At 38.9% G+C, this 14,258-nt stretch overlaps 1 protein-coding gene and 1 non-coding gene across 2 annotated transcripts; both read left to right on the forward strand.

Moving 5' to 3' along the window:
- The first annotated feature begins 1,674 nt into the window (after positions 1 to 1,674).
- On the forward strand, positions 1,675 to 14,006 carry LOC124634684 (proline-rich receptor-like protein kinase PERK9). Its single transcript, XM_047170347.1, has 6 exons — positions 1,675 to 1,947; positions 9,094 to 9,344; positions 10,735 to 10,991; positions 11,385 to 11,593; positions 12,626 to 12,823; positions 13,298 to 14,006. The coding sequence occupies exons 1-6, from the start codon at positions 1,675 to 1,677 to the stop codon at positions 13,385 to 13,387; spliced, it is 1,278 nt and encodes a 425-aa protein (XP_047026303.1). The 3' UTR covers positions 13,388 to 14,006.
- Positions 8,114 to 8,244, forward strand: LOC124635606. Its single transcript, XR_006985037.1, has one exon. It is a non-coding gene; the product is annotated as a U4atac minor spliceosomal RNA (small nuclear RNA).
- Positions 14,007 to 14,258: the final 252 nt, after the last annotated feature.

Below are 14,258 nucleotides of genomic sequence, written 5' to 3' on the forward strand. Positions count from 1 at the left end.
AGTGTTATAAGACATACATCTTATAGTCAAGTTTTTATCCTGCGCATGCCTACAACTTTCAAAAGTTGCCCTGAATTTCTCAGGGTTTCCATTATCAGATCCTGACCTGATGATTATGGGACCACCTGTGAGGTATACCCTATCAAACAAAAAAATAATTTAATAAAATAGTCCATTCATAGTTCTATGAACGATGTTTTCATAACAGCGCCTGAACAATTTTTAAAGCATTTTTTTCGTATGAAGGTGTAAAAAAAATGAATTAGAGAGTATGCCATATTTTTTTAAACATTTTTATCTTTTTTTTGAGATACGTCACATTGTTATAGGACGTGGGGCAATTTTGAATGGATTGTGATCCGTCTTCTTTGTGTAGTAAAAGGTTCTATGATTCGTGTCATTTCTTACTCGTTTCCACGCACAAAGTCTGTGATATCTATATTAATCAGCTATTAGTCGAGATACGTGTATTGCTAAGAGGTTCAATCAATATTTCATCAACGGTGAGCTATCGAGCGTGTAGTTCCGAGTGCGGACGGATAGTTAAATAAACTTTCCAACTGCGGCTCCGTAATGGATTGCTAATATTAGCTAAATCTCGTAAGTTTACACCCCTCGCTGAACTGGATAAGTCTGTTCCATCCGTCTTTTATCCGGCGATTCGTTTCCCACAGCCCTGTGGGGGAGAGAGGCGTCGAAACGTTAGTTAAGTACTAGCACCATGTATACGCGTAGCGGATAGTGAGTAATAGGTTTTTGAATGAAGGATATTGATGATTGATTGCGATCAGAGTGGATTGCTTTGGAGGGTCAGTCATTTTTTAGTTGGATTTTGCTGGCTCAGGCTTAATAGTTCCTCGCGCATGATAAATTGGACGATATGTCAAAATGTGTAGCAACTGTTGTGATCGGTTTTCAGGGAAAATCATGTACTGGTTTTCTTCGCAATATTCATTTTTTTTATCTATTCTTGACTATTATTTTATCTGATTTGCGTATATCAGGATTCAGTTACTCTAGTTGATTAAATATATCGTGACGGTAATAATGGATATAAAACTTTCTTTTGTAAGAACAGCCATTGATGGAAACGAAGAGGGTGCTGACTGCGCCCTTTTTTACGAGCGTCGCTAGACTTTCTTGAAATACGACACTTCGAGGGCTCGCGGTCGCTTCAGTCAGACGAAGTAGCATTGTGGTTCCCAGTTAACGGCCTTTTCTTTGCAATGAAATGACGGCGACACGATAAAACATTTCACTACTTTTGTTTACTTCAAAGCGTAGGATTTGATGACAGGAAAATGTAGAGCAGCCGTCGTTGGGGTGACAATTGTCGCGCTCCTCGTCGAACGTTTGATGTATTTTCCTAAAACCTTTGTTCAAGAGTTGCGAACGAAAATGTTTTTCCCGTGTATCGAGGCGTAAACGACACGTTGTGCGTACAATTCACGTCACGGTGAGTTTTCCTTTCAGCGAAATGATGTTTGATTTTCCCTTTAATCTTTGGATATGAAATTCGATGACAACAATGTGTTCGTGACTTGGGTAGGTAGGCATATTGGATGGAACTTTGGCATTGGCATAATGTTTATTTGAATATAATGTTTGTGAAGTAAATTGCGCGCGTGTAAGAAGTAGATAGTCATAGACTTGGTTATAGGTGCCGTCGCCGGCATGTTGGGCGCGCGGCTCAAGTCATGGATGGAGGCGCAGCTGGGGCGGGCCAAGAAGCGTAAACAGAAGCAGACGCGGCAGGCCACAGCTACCGCGACCACGGGGCCTTTACCGCCCCCTCACCTGTCGTCACCGGAGAGCGCGTACAGTACTGGCTACTCTACTGATGGGACGTCACCAGGAGCTCCCCCCGCCCCGCTCGCCGCTCCGCTCGTGGCCCCTCCGCCGCCGCCCGCGCCTCCGACCACACATCTCTACCATGAACCAGCCAAGGTATGTTTACGTTCACGTAAAGTACTTTTTGATAGCGGATTGGGTTGCGTATATCCCTGAAATGAGAGTTTAAACAGTCTGGAGGTACCCGTGTAATCTGCGCTATGGGCACGTTTCTACTGGAGTGTGTAATAAGGAACCTTTTCTATGAGGATTAGTGGTGGATGGGTAAACTTCGTGAGGGATTTAATTTCATGTTCATGCAGTGAAATAAATATCGCTTTTGAATGGAGTTGGCTAATTTAGTATCCGAATAAATATAGTTCGTGCACATTTTAATATCAGTACTGGTAAAATAATAACGGACCCACGTTACAATGAGAGCAATTCCCAAATGATTTAACAGATTTATTTCATTAAAACATTTCACTCTGATTACAATATAAATAAAAAAAAAAAATTAAATATTTATTTCATCCACTTATGTATAAAAACAGAACAATTTTTGGAATTACCCTTTAAGCAAATTTTTGCTTGTGATAGGTAGTTCCGCATTTCAGGATTACAGTAACTGTAGGTACATACATAAATGTGAAAAGTAGTGCCGAAAATAGTTGGAAAAATAATCCAAAACAAAGTATAAATAAAGAAAAAGAAAAGTTTAGTTTTAGATTTCGCTCTGGGTGTGTGTGTGTGTGTGTGTGGGGATGTGTAAGTGTGTTTGTGAGTTAATGTGTGTGTGTGTATGTGTGTGTGTATGTGCACTGTGTATGTTTGGGTCGATGTGCGTTTTCAACTATGTAACTGTATGTAAAATTAACTCAATTTCTTGGTAACTTTTGTATAGCAGCCATTTAGTGAGTGTTTTTTTGCAGTCGTGGTATGTCATTGAGTATATGTTATTTTCTTTATTAATAATATTGTATATGTGTGAGGATTGTTTTGTGTACTGTCTTGTAGCGAAAGAAGTTTTGACTGGGTTTTTTGGAGCGACATTATTTTTCCTCCTAGTTTGTGTCTTGGCAGGGATGTAGGGAAGGGTTTTATGTTTTTTTAGCACTATCTGAAGGATATATAGCTTTCTTACCGATAACAAGTTTGAAGTTAAGTATAGGCTTTCAGTGGGGAATCGCAGTGGTTTAAAAAACATCACCTTCAGAAGTGCTCTCTGTGCCCTCTCCAGTTCCAAAAATTTGGTTTTTGTTGCCCCGCCCCAAATGGGCAAGCAGTACATTATTATAGACTGTCCTAGGGAGACGTAGATTTGTCTAATAAGGTCCTTGGTTGCCACATAACGTAGCGACTTGAAGGTCCATATGAGCTTTCTAACCCTACACATTATTAGTTTTAAGTGTGAGTGCCATGATAGTCTTTGGTCGAACATAACACCAAGGTATTTGGTGTTACTTACCTTGGTAATTTTCAGACAGGTACAGGTGTTATCAAACGATTCAGAGCACGTATGGATTTTAATCTGAAAGTCTTGAGATGGTTGGGAACTGTTGTATATGGAGAAACAAATGTAGTTAGTCTTAGAGACATTTAAAGTTAAAAGATTGCGATCGAGCCAGGAAGCTATGATAAATAAGCCACGTTCCGCTGTACGGCCAACACTGTCCCATGAGTCACCTGAGAAAACAATTGCTGTATCGTCAGCGTAGGAGAATATCTGAGCGTCTTCTAGAGGTATGTTACATAAGGTGTTTATGTAAATAAGGAACAATGTTGGCCCTAGCACGCTACCTTGTCCTACTCCGTATGTAACAATTTCTTCAGTATTAGTGGCTGAACCTATCTATACCTACATATCTACGCTCGCTCAGGTATTCCCGGAACAGCTTAAGTTGCACCCCTCTCACGCCAATGCTGCAATGTCTTCTAACCTGTGTAGAAGGGTGGGAACAGAGACAGTGTCGAAGGCTTTCTTGAGATCTAAAAAGACTGCCAGGCACTTTCTTCCACTGTCAACTTTTTCAGTGACAGTAGAAGCAAGCGCCAAGACTGCGTCTTCTGTAGATTTGCCTTGTCTAAAGCCAAATTGTGAGGGTGAAAGAATGTTGTTTTTGTTCAAATAACTAATCAGGCGTTGGTTTATTACTCGCTCAATTACTTTAGACAAGGATGGGAGGACAGATAACGGCCTATAATTTGACGGGTCATCTCTGTTCCCACTCTTGTACACAGGTGTTATAACTGCTTGTTTCAGGGCGGTGGGGAACGTACCCTGCTCAAAACAAAGATTAATAAGATGGGAAATAATTGACGAAATAATGTGCTGCACAGATTTCAAAAAACGTACAGGGATTTTGTCCCAGCCGGTGGCACAATCGGATTTTAAACTTGAGATTACGGTTTTAACTTCATCAGGGTCCGTATTGAGAAATACAAAAGATGAGACTGGTGGATTTAGATTTCTTATATATATCGTTGGTTTATTATAGTCGTTATTAGCGTGCCTCTCAGGGTTGTTTAGTATGTCGTCAGCCAGGTGCTTGCCTATAGTAGAAAAATATTGGTTGACTTTGTTTACTGCTTCATGGGGTGTTGCTGCTGATTCCAATAAGTCTGTGTTTTGTATTTTCGGTGGCTTACGTTGAGTAATAGTGTTAATAGTCTGCCATAATTTTTTAGGGTCGTTTTGTGTCTTATAAAGTTGATCGCTGTCGTGTTTACGTTTTTGTCGTTTTAGTATGCAGTTGCAGTAGTTTCGGTATCTCTTAAAGGTTATTTTCAGAATTTCATTGTATGGTTCTAGCTTTAGTTTTCTTTGCATATTATTGCGGTTATGTATGCATCGCAATAAACCTACAGTCATCCATGGTTTAATTAGCCTATATTTTAAAGGAATACTTTTAACAAGCGTGTTGGCCATGAGACATTGTTGTAGCAAACTTATTAGGGAGTCTGTTAGAAGATTAGGGTTGGTTAGGTTTAGAAGGGATTGAATATTGTTAGTTTTTAAAAGTTCCATGGTTTTATCTACATTTATTATTGTTTTAGTCTTGTTTAATTGATGTTTTTTCGTTAAATCGGATAGTCTTAGAAAAATCATATAGTGATCGGTAATAGTAGTGTCTATGATACCAATAAAGGCAGATTTTTTATTTGGCGTAATTTTCAAAATGAAGTGATCTAGACAACTTTTGCCCCTTGTTGGAAGTGAGTGTCCGGGGAGTAGGCCGTGCGTCGCTAACATATTAAGATAATTAAGCCTATTTGAACGCTCATACGATTGTTCTTCTTGTCTAGGTATTAAATTTATGTTAATATCACCAGTAATTATGACGTTTTTGCTTGAGGTGATTGTTGCTAAGTGAAGAGATAAAGAATTTATAAAGTCTTCTGCATTTGTTTTGGACGGAGAGCGGTAAATACCTAAGACTATAAGATCGGGTTTAATGGTCACTTGTAGGCAAGATGCATGAGTCAATTTAATCTCTTTTACTTTATATTTATGTTTGTTACTGACATAGATGACGACACCATCAGCTTTATTTAAATGTTTAGTAGTGCGGAATGCCGAGTAATTATTTAATTGTGGAGTATTTTTGTTGGGGTTCAGTCTGCATTCACTCAGTATAATAAGGTCTGCAGCTAAATTTAGATCAGTTAGGTTTATCTGTAGGTCGATGAAATTTGAATAAATACTTCTTATATTCTGAGAGATAATCGTGAAATCAGTGTTTTTTAGTTCTATAGCTGTGTTAAATGTGTGTTGTGATAAGTTTGATACTTGTGCTATTTCAATGTTATCAATTTCAGTTATAGTTTCTAAAGTGTTATCCATTATTGTATATTAGAACTATTGGTACAAAAATACATAGAGGTTTAGGAAGTTGGTTGTGTGTGTGAGTGTCTGGGTATGTTATGGTAGATGTGTATGTTTGAGTGTCTTTGCGTGTGTGAGAGTTTGTGGCTATGTAGTTTATACAAGGTCGGTTTACTTGTTGGAAAGGTTCATTAGTGAGTGTTTTTTGTGTGTGAGAGCGCGATATAATTACAAAACTTGTTAATATATTTATTTGGAACATTATAATATTCTTATAACGTACAGTTGACGTGTAAGCATTATTATATATAATCGATAGGCATGTAGGACAATGTTTCAAAAGGACTAGTCATATTTGTTGCATAAGTTTGGTAACTTGCATTTCGTTTCTTATTATGATTTTTGGCGAATTGTCATTTTTTTTAACGCATACTTGGCCATAGGCTGTCCAGCAGTATTTATAGCCTTTCGATTTAGCCAAGTCGCGGGCGAGAAAATGTAAGCGTGCGCCCTTGCTGGTCAGCTGCTCCGATGCGTAGATAGGTGTGTATTCATTAGTCTTGTGTCCTAAATGCTGAGCACATAATTTAGTTTTGTTGGTTTTGTTAAACGTTCGAGCCGATTTCAAAAAGTCTGTCTTTAAAATAGTTGATGTTAGCTCGATGATGATAGGTCCGGTTGTCATATCACCTCGTTTATTCGGAACCCGGTATATGTCCTTGATATCGCTTTGTTGGATAGGACAATTAACTTCATTTGACAGGTACTTGAACATTGTTATTAAATCATCCTTGGTTTCTTTATTTATTTTCGGTGCATTTTTTATTTCTAAATTCGTTTTTCGGCTTTCCCGTTGCAGGTCTTCGATTTTATCTTCTAGTAGGACTATTTAGTCCTCATCTTTCTTAGTTTTGATTTCTAATTGTTCGATTTTCTTTCTCAGTTCTTCGTTTTGGGCCGAGAGGGAAGCCATGGCGGTTTCAATATTCGTGTTCGTGTCCCTGATCTCCGTTAAAGTAGAAGACATTTTTTTTATTTCCTCGTTCTGGGTTGTAATTAACGTCGAGATGAGACTTTTGATGTCTTCTTTGAAGTTGAAGAAATCCGAATCGTAATCAGGTTCACGTCCCCGCTTCGATCGGTGGACAACATAGTTGGGTGGAGTATGCTGGGTATCCATACAATCGGAGATGTTAGATTCAGATAGTGATTTATTAACTGAACGCTCCATTGCAAGTACCGTGTTTTGTGACGAGTGTTCGGTCAGGCTAGTTGTAGTACTATGATTCCTTTCAAAAAGAGCTTAGCAATAAGTTGCAGGTAAACAACGCCTTGCAGATTTTAAAAGCAATACATGCAGTTATAATTTGCCCATACTATTGATTTAGGCGTTTTTAGAAAAATGTTCGGATAGGTGAGGGTAACCGGTAAATTTTTAGGTATAAACTGGTCTCTGTTCGCTCGATATAAACGTTTTATTCCACGATACAAAGCACAAACACTGCTACCGATGTCACCTGCCACTTGAACAGTCCACTCGCACAAAGTTTTCGCAATTTTACGAAGCTTTGACAGCAAAAAGTTATTATTTAACGAGAGCAATAAATACACACTATGGGCCTTACTACAAAAACTTTAAACCCTGTTTTACACTTGTCTAATAAAATTGTGGCAGCAAAATGAACCATATGTCAACGTCATAATTTGACATTTTTTTAGACAAGGCATAAACTGACGTTTAAAAGTTTTTGTGGTAAGACGGTATGTATGTATCGGGGACGACGACGAATATGTGACGGGGCTTCACAAACCCAATATGAATGCCGTCGATAAAATAAACGAATGACACGTTAATTTATTCACACGCAGTTTTCAATTATCGGGGCCGTTAATCATTTAATCCATTTTCGCCCTTCGGACACAAAGCCAGCCAATATTCAGATCATTACGGATTTAATAAGGCTGTATACACATGACTGTAGGTACAGTGATGAGCTTATTGCGCACCCGGCTTTATTAAGTAGACCGTGCTAATTAAAGGGTGGACCTCCAGGGCTATTTAAAGTCTGCTCGCGCCAACAGTGTCAATTATAGAGGCGCCCGCTACGCTTTTTATGTTAATGTCACGTGTAAGCTCTTTAAAAGCACATTAGAGTTTTTAATTAAAAAATATTATAAGTACCTGCTTATTTTTTTTATACCAAAGGTACATTATCATCTTCAAAAATATTTTAACAAGAGAACATTTATTTTATTTAACAAATAATAACGTACCGATTTAAGTCTTCTTACTGTAAGTGATTCAACTATAAACACTTTCCGCTGAAATGTTGATAACAAAAACAAAACACACACCAGCTTCCTTTAACAAAACTAGATGGCGTTGGCGTCGAGTTGAATCGCGCTATCGTTTGCTTACAGCGGTTTGGCCTACCGTAGTGGGCGCGTTGGGCCACAACTTTCCTTGTCTCGGGGAGCATAGTGCGCTGTGATCGTAAAGTGAGAGCACTTATGCTGACACCCACAAGTTTATCTTGTATACCCGCGCCCGGCTGCCGCAAGGGAGTCCGAGCGCAATTTTTGAATTGCCCTCTTACTTCACAGAGGGCTTGGCTGCGGAAGAAATACAAATATTTGAATTGAGAATTTATAAAAAGTTTCATCAAAATTTCTGTGCCAACCTTTTTTGATCGATTTTGGCCCACTTCACTCGTAGCTTGCCATACCGAGGGTCCCCAATCAGATTCAAAGTGGCTTTCTTCTTCATTTCCTTTCATGTACTTTGTCATTTTAATGGTGTGTCTGTATTTATAGCTCATTTCATCTCAGCTTACATGGACTGTTATTTAAGGACCTAATTGATATCGTAAAGATATTCTAATGAGATAAGAAAATAATATGTTAAGAGAATAAGTAATAAAATATTCGATGCACATAATATTTTTTTTATAGCTTCTGTTATTCTGACTGATTGCTATTAGCAATACCAATAGGCGCTATCTTACCATTGATCATTATTTACCATTGACAATAAGTGAACTATAGTTCGGCCATTCAGAGAATGCGTTCCTGACACGTCGCGATTGAACTGACGACGTAACTACATTCATTGATTATTGATATAATAATGTTGTTTTAATGCTCCTCAATTGTTAAAACGGTAAACAACCAGCAAAAATATTTTTATCGTAACTGCAACGCCATTGCAAAGTTACGTCGTCAGTTCAATCGCGACGTGTCAGGAACGCATTCTCTGAATGGCCGAACTATACTACACAAAATGAAATACAATATTTTACTTATGATTTATTTTTATGTATATCTTTTTCAATATATTATTCTTAATAGAGAAAAAAACTTTGCCAAACGCTAGCAATTTAGGCTTTACCTACTCATATACAGACTAACGATATTCCATAAAAACCTCAAAATTCCAGCGTCGATCTTCAAACGTGGTGGTACGGCGATGCGTTCCCGAACCGGCACCTGTGCCCGTGGTGGTTTGCGCCACGCCCTCCCCTCGGCCCAGGTGCCGCATCAGGACGAACCCCTGGATGGGTGCAACGTCGCCCAGTCGTCGACGCCCGCAACATATAGTGCATCAGCACTCATTGCAGTGTCCCCCGACGCAGCCACAGTTGCATCATGCTCCGTATTCGCTCGATTCTCATGTTAAATATGGATCTAGGTGAGTTGGTTTTAATTACTAGTTTGTTTTTTTTACTGAATGATTTTTTTTTAGGTAAAGTTGATAGTAGTTAAGACTTTACTCTAATGGACTCTTTCTCGTCAAATTATTTAATTTAATACAGTGTTTTTCAAAGAATGATTCGGCAATAAATTCAATGTTCGTAGTATGAAAAAATAATGCCATAATTGTTTCATTAATAATGGAATTCATTCTTGATATCAGACGACTAATTGGGGCCCGTAACACTATTATACAGCAAGCAGAATTAAGTTAAGCAGCACTTACGTAAAGTGGGTTAGTGGGATAACTGAGCGAAGTTAGACTAAGTAGATGATAATTCAATTATATCGCAACCTCTTTAGTAGTTCATTTCCATTGAAAAGACATTCTAAAAAATAAAATAGACTGTTAAATTTAAAATTAACTTCGTCTATAGGTGCCTGAAAGTTAAATAAATAAAATGCTTTCATCTTTCCTTTATAAAAGTTGAAAGAGACACTCGACTCGGTTGAACAACCTACTTAACCTACTTCATTTTATTTTCCGACTTTATAATGAGTGCCGGAGTTGACATAGCAAGTTATAGATCCTCATTCGGTTCTTAGAAGAAAACTTTTTTATTTTTTTTTATTTTTTTTTTATTGTTCTTAGAGAAGGCTTACAGACTAATAACATTATCATATTTTAACTTAAACTACATAGTCAGATTGCTAATTACAAGCCTTCACAGTTAAATTATACAAACTATCGATTGCCTAACTTATGTTATGTACATATAAATAAAGAAGATATAAAGAAGAAAAAAAAAGAAAAATCAATAATCTAATATAATAAGTTTGAGAGCCGCTATTAAGAGTCAAAGAATGATTTAGCTAAAAGCCGTCTAACTGTATTCGCCTTGGTGCAGAATAGGTCAATGTTTAGGTCCCGTGGAAGATGGTTAAAAGTGAGTGCACTTCTGAGAGTAAATGCGTTTCGTCTGTAATTCGTTGTTGTTCTTTATTCTAAGAGCTTTGCTCTTATCCATTCATTCAGACATTTATGCTTATTATGTGTGCCATTTTTTACAGTTCTTGATACGTTAATCTTCAACTTCTATTTGATTTGATGTATGCCAGAAACTAGGACGACCCCTTCCCCTCTTGTCTTCGAAAAGAAAACCACATCGCAACCATCATCTCAACCACATCATCTAAAAATATTATAAAAGAAGTTTAGTGAAATGGTAGGGTTTAATCTCGGCATCTAGTGAACCTTGAGTATTTGTGACTATGAAAGGATTTCATTTTATTCAGGTACATACGGTCAGTCTTTCCCGGGAGAAACAGCTAGTTACTAACACTACCATACAATAGTGCGTCTAACCTTCTCACTTCAATGACTCCAGATCACCTCACCTTTCGCCTCACTTATCGCCGGAGCCCCACCGCTCGCCTTACTATCGCGGCGGCGCGTCCAGCGACGAGGAGTGCCGCGGTATGCGCACGCGAGGCCGAGAGACCGCCATACTGTCTGATGCTGACTTCGAGTCTGATGGCGACACGGGACTGGATGGAGGCGATGAGGATGATGATGAAACTGCCTCCCCTGGTAGGAGGAGGGCTAGGAGAAGGAGGCCACCGCGACGACCGCCGCGGTCTGCAGGTGAGTTACTTGAAGTCGTAAAGGATAACCTTCATATGATGGTGCAGTCGAATGGCTTTGCTCTAGTCGCTTCAAGGGTCTGTTACGGCTGCGTTCAAACCAAACTGACTATCAGCTGCCGAATGTGAGCGAACGTTACGCAGTTTATTGTTTCTTTTACTTTTTCGTTCACACCTAACCAACGATACGTTAATGCGCTTTGCATAGACACTGACATTCTGCAGCTAAAAAACATGTGAAATTCATCCTGTAGACAATCTACATATAGTGCTTCGGTCAGCCGCGCCGATTATTGCTTTAGTCAGATAAGCTACAATGTATCACGACTTGTACTGACTTTAACAAGGACTGTACGAAAACCTATATGGTTTGAATTATCAGTTAAATTTCCAGGAGCGACTCCTCCCCGCATGCGGCGACGTAACCACGCGCCTTCAGCCCCTCCGGTTCGCGAGAGAGATCCTCTGTTGGAGGCTGATAGAGAAGCCGAGAGGAAGTACAGGGAGCTTATTAGGGAAGCTGAGAAGTTGCTCGTCACTGTGTCAAGGGCACCGCTTGAACCGCCACACAATCCCAGGGTTAGGGAGTTGAGGGCTACTGAGGTGAGACTCGTAGATTTTCTAGATGATAGAATCGTAGAGTAGGTATAGGTTAGTTAGTAGTAATAGGTATAGTTCTAAGAAAACTGTTGGTATGATGTAGCTTTTTTCTCATATTTTACATTACTTGATCTATTTATAAATATTTTTGCACAACTGCTTCGATGTCAAAAATTCTTCTACTTTTAATATTTCTCTGCATGCCAATTTTTAGGGTTCCGTAGCCAAAATGGCAAAAACGGAACCCTTATAGTTTCGTCATGTCCGTCTGTCCGTCTGTCCGTCTGTCCGTCTGTCACAGCCGATTTACTCGGAAACTATAAGTACTACAGTGATGAAATTTGATGGGAATATGTGTTGTATGAACCGCTACAAAAATATGACACTAAATAGTAAAAAAAAGAATTGGGGGTGGGGCCCCCCATACATGTAACTGAGGGATGAAATTTTTTTTTTCGATGTACATACCCGTGTGGGGTATCAATGGAAAGGTCTTTTAAAATGATATAAAGTTTTCTAAAAAACATTTTTCTTAAAGTGAACGGTTTTTGAGATATCAGCTCTCAAAGTCGTAAAAAGTATGTCCCCCCCCCCTCTATTTTTATAACTACGGGGTATAAAATTCTAAAAAAAATAGAGGTGATGCATGCTAATTAACTCTTTCAACGATTTTTGGTTTGATCAAAGTATCTCTTATAGTTTTTGAGATAGGTTGATTTAACTGTAATTTACGGAACCCTTCGTGCACGAGTCCGACTCGCACTTGGCCGGTTTTTTGTTATGACTTTTCGATTATGACCTATTACATGTTCTTCCAAAACTTGATTGTGACCTATTACATTGTTCTTTCCTATAACCATGCCTGCTATCTGTGGATTTCTATAACCGATACATTCGTTGTTGCTATTGGAGGTTGAATTTTGTCATTAGCTTCTTATAAACAATCTCCGATTGATAAGCAATCGATGGATCGGTTATTGAAATTGGCAATGCATCATGCATCTGTATGTAACCGTGGTCCCCCCTTGTGATCAGGTGGAGGCGCCGCGCCGGAGCCCGGAGCGCACGCACGTGACGAACTTCATGCGCGCCAACTCGCCCGAGCCGCCGCGCCGCCTGTCGCCGCAGCCGCGCCGCTCGCCGCTCGCCGCGCCGCCCCCTGCTCCCCGCCTGCTGCCTGACCACAGACCCCACTCCGAACCCCCCAAGCGGAAGGCTTATGCACGAGACGAGGTTAGTCTTCCTAGCATGATGTTCGATGATCGTCTTTTGTTTGTCAATGTGAATGTTTGTTGAACTCAGTTCCTAATTCTTAAGCTCGGGAATGAGATTAGTCTCCCAAGCACGATATTCTATGGCCGTCTTTTGGTTTTGCTTGTGAATGTCTGTTCTACTTACTCACTTCTTAGTTCTTATGCAAGGAATGAGATAAGTCTTCCACGTAATGTTGTTTCGTGATCGTCTTTTGTCTTTGCTTATGATTGTTGAACTTCTTGTTACCTACCTTTTGTCGTAGAATCTGTCAGAATTGCATGAAATTTCAAAATAGATGTGATTTATTCTGTTGCACCTATCGGTTAGTAGGTACCGTTTAGATTTATTAAACTCTAAGTAATTGAAGTTAGAGACAGAATCATCAATTTTCGTTATGATGTCCAACAATTGTGTTTCAGACGTCGACTTCTTACAAAGTTAACTTGTCCCCAGGTCCTGCAGACCTTGGAAGGTCTTCGCAAGAGTTTACAACAACAGTCAGCACTGCTAGCTGTGCAGAGGACGAGACTGGACTCCCTATAGCTGCCAAACTGTCCCCTTCCCGTCCCGCATTCCTAGGTATTTAGACAAGGAGTTTGTAGTTAGTGTGACTGGAGACCAATCTGCCAAGTAATACTTGTAAGTATTGGGAAAACAAAATACCGAAGTTTTTGGGGCAATAAAAACTCCTCAAAATGTTTAATGAAAATGAAGTCCATAACGTGTAGGTACAGTTTTTACCACGTGGTTTTTATAAGGCAAGAGGAGTTAAAAAGTGTGTGTGCATCAAGTTGCTTTGAAAGTCTGGTCTCCAGTCATACCTATGAGTTCCTTGGTATTAGACCTCTTTTAGATATCAAGTAGTTTTTGCCGAATCACGCAAAACGATGCCAAAGTTTTTGATGGATTTTGATATTTTCCTCAGTGCTAACGCTAAGCTCTTTGGATCCGGAATAGATATTGAATGACAATAATAGGAATTTCAAGTATGTAGAAATACTTTCTTCTTACTCATACAAACATTTTGTGGAAGTCACCACTGCAACAATTTTTGGGTAAATTGCAAAAGTTGAAGATTTTTTTAGAAAATCTGCTTCTTTTTAGAAATGTATTCTTAATCCTGTTAATTTTATGTTCTGGCTTTTATTTATTCCACGGGTCGTATTCCGATGTTATTACTCCAATTATATCGGAAAGAAAGAGTTTAGTGATGATCCTGGATCCTGTACTTAAGTTAATCATCCTTGTTGAAAAATCTTGATTTGTAAGTATTAAATATTTTAACGTTTAAGCTTTTTATAATGATTTATAGAATTGTGTCACTGTAGATAGTCTCTCGTTAGCCAAATCATCTTAGTTGTAAGTGTCTAAGTTATTATTGTTTGTTAACATTTGTGTCAATTATTCGATTATT

The sequence above is a fragment of the Helicoverpa zea genome, chromosome 1, assembly GCF_022581195.2.
Source record: "Helicoverpa zea isolate HzStark_Cry1AcR chromosome 1, ilHelZeax1.1, whole genome shotgun sequence".
In the NCBI taxonomy this organism is placed as follows: Eukaryota; Metazoa; Arthropoda; class Insecta; order Lepidoptera; family Noctuidae; genus Helicoverpa; species Helicoverpa zea.

What these genes read in the sequence shown, in the direction of transcription:
- LOC124634684 (XM_047170347.1), top strand. Translation starts at nt 1,675, where the DNA reads ATGTTGGGCGCGCGGCTCAAGTCATGGATGGAGGCGCAGCTGGGGCGG. An exon ending in ACGACCGCCGCGGTCTGCAG is followed by an intron (nt 10,992 to 11,384) that starts GTGAGTTACTTG and finishes TTAAATTTCCAG; the next exon opens with GAGCGACTCCTCCCCGCATG. An exon ending in GGGAGTTGAGGGCTACTGAG is followed by an intron (nt 11,594 to 12,625) that starts GTGAGACTCGTA and finishes CCTTGTGATCAG; the next exon opens with GTGGAGGCGCCGCGCCGGAG.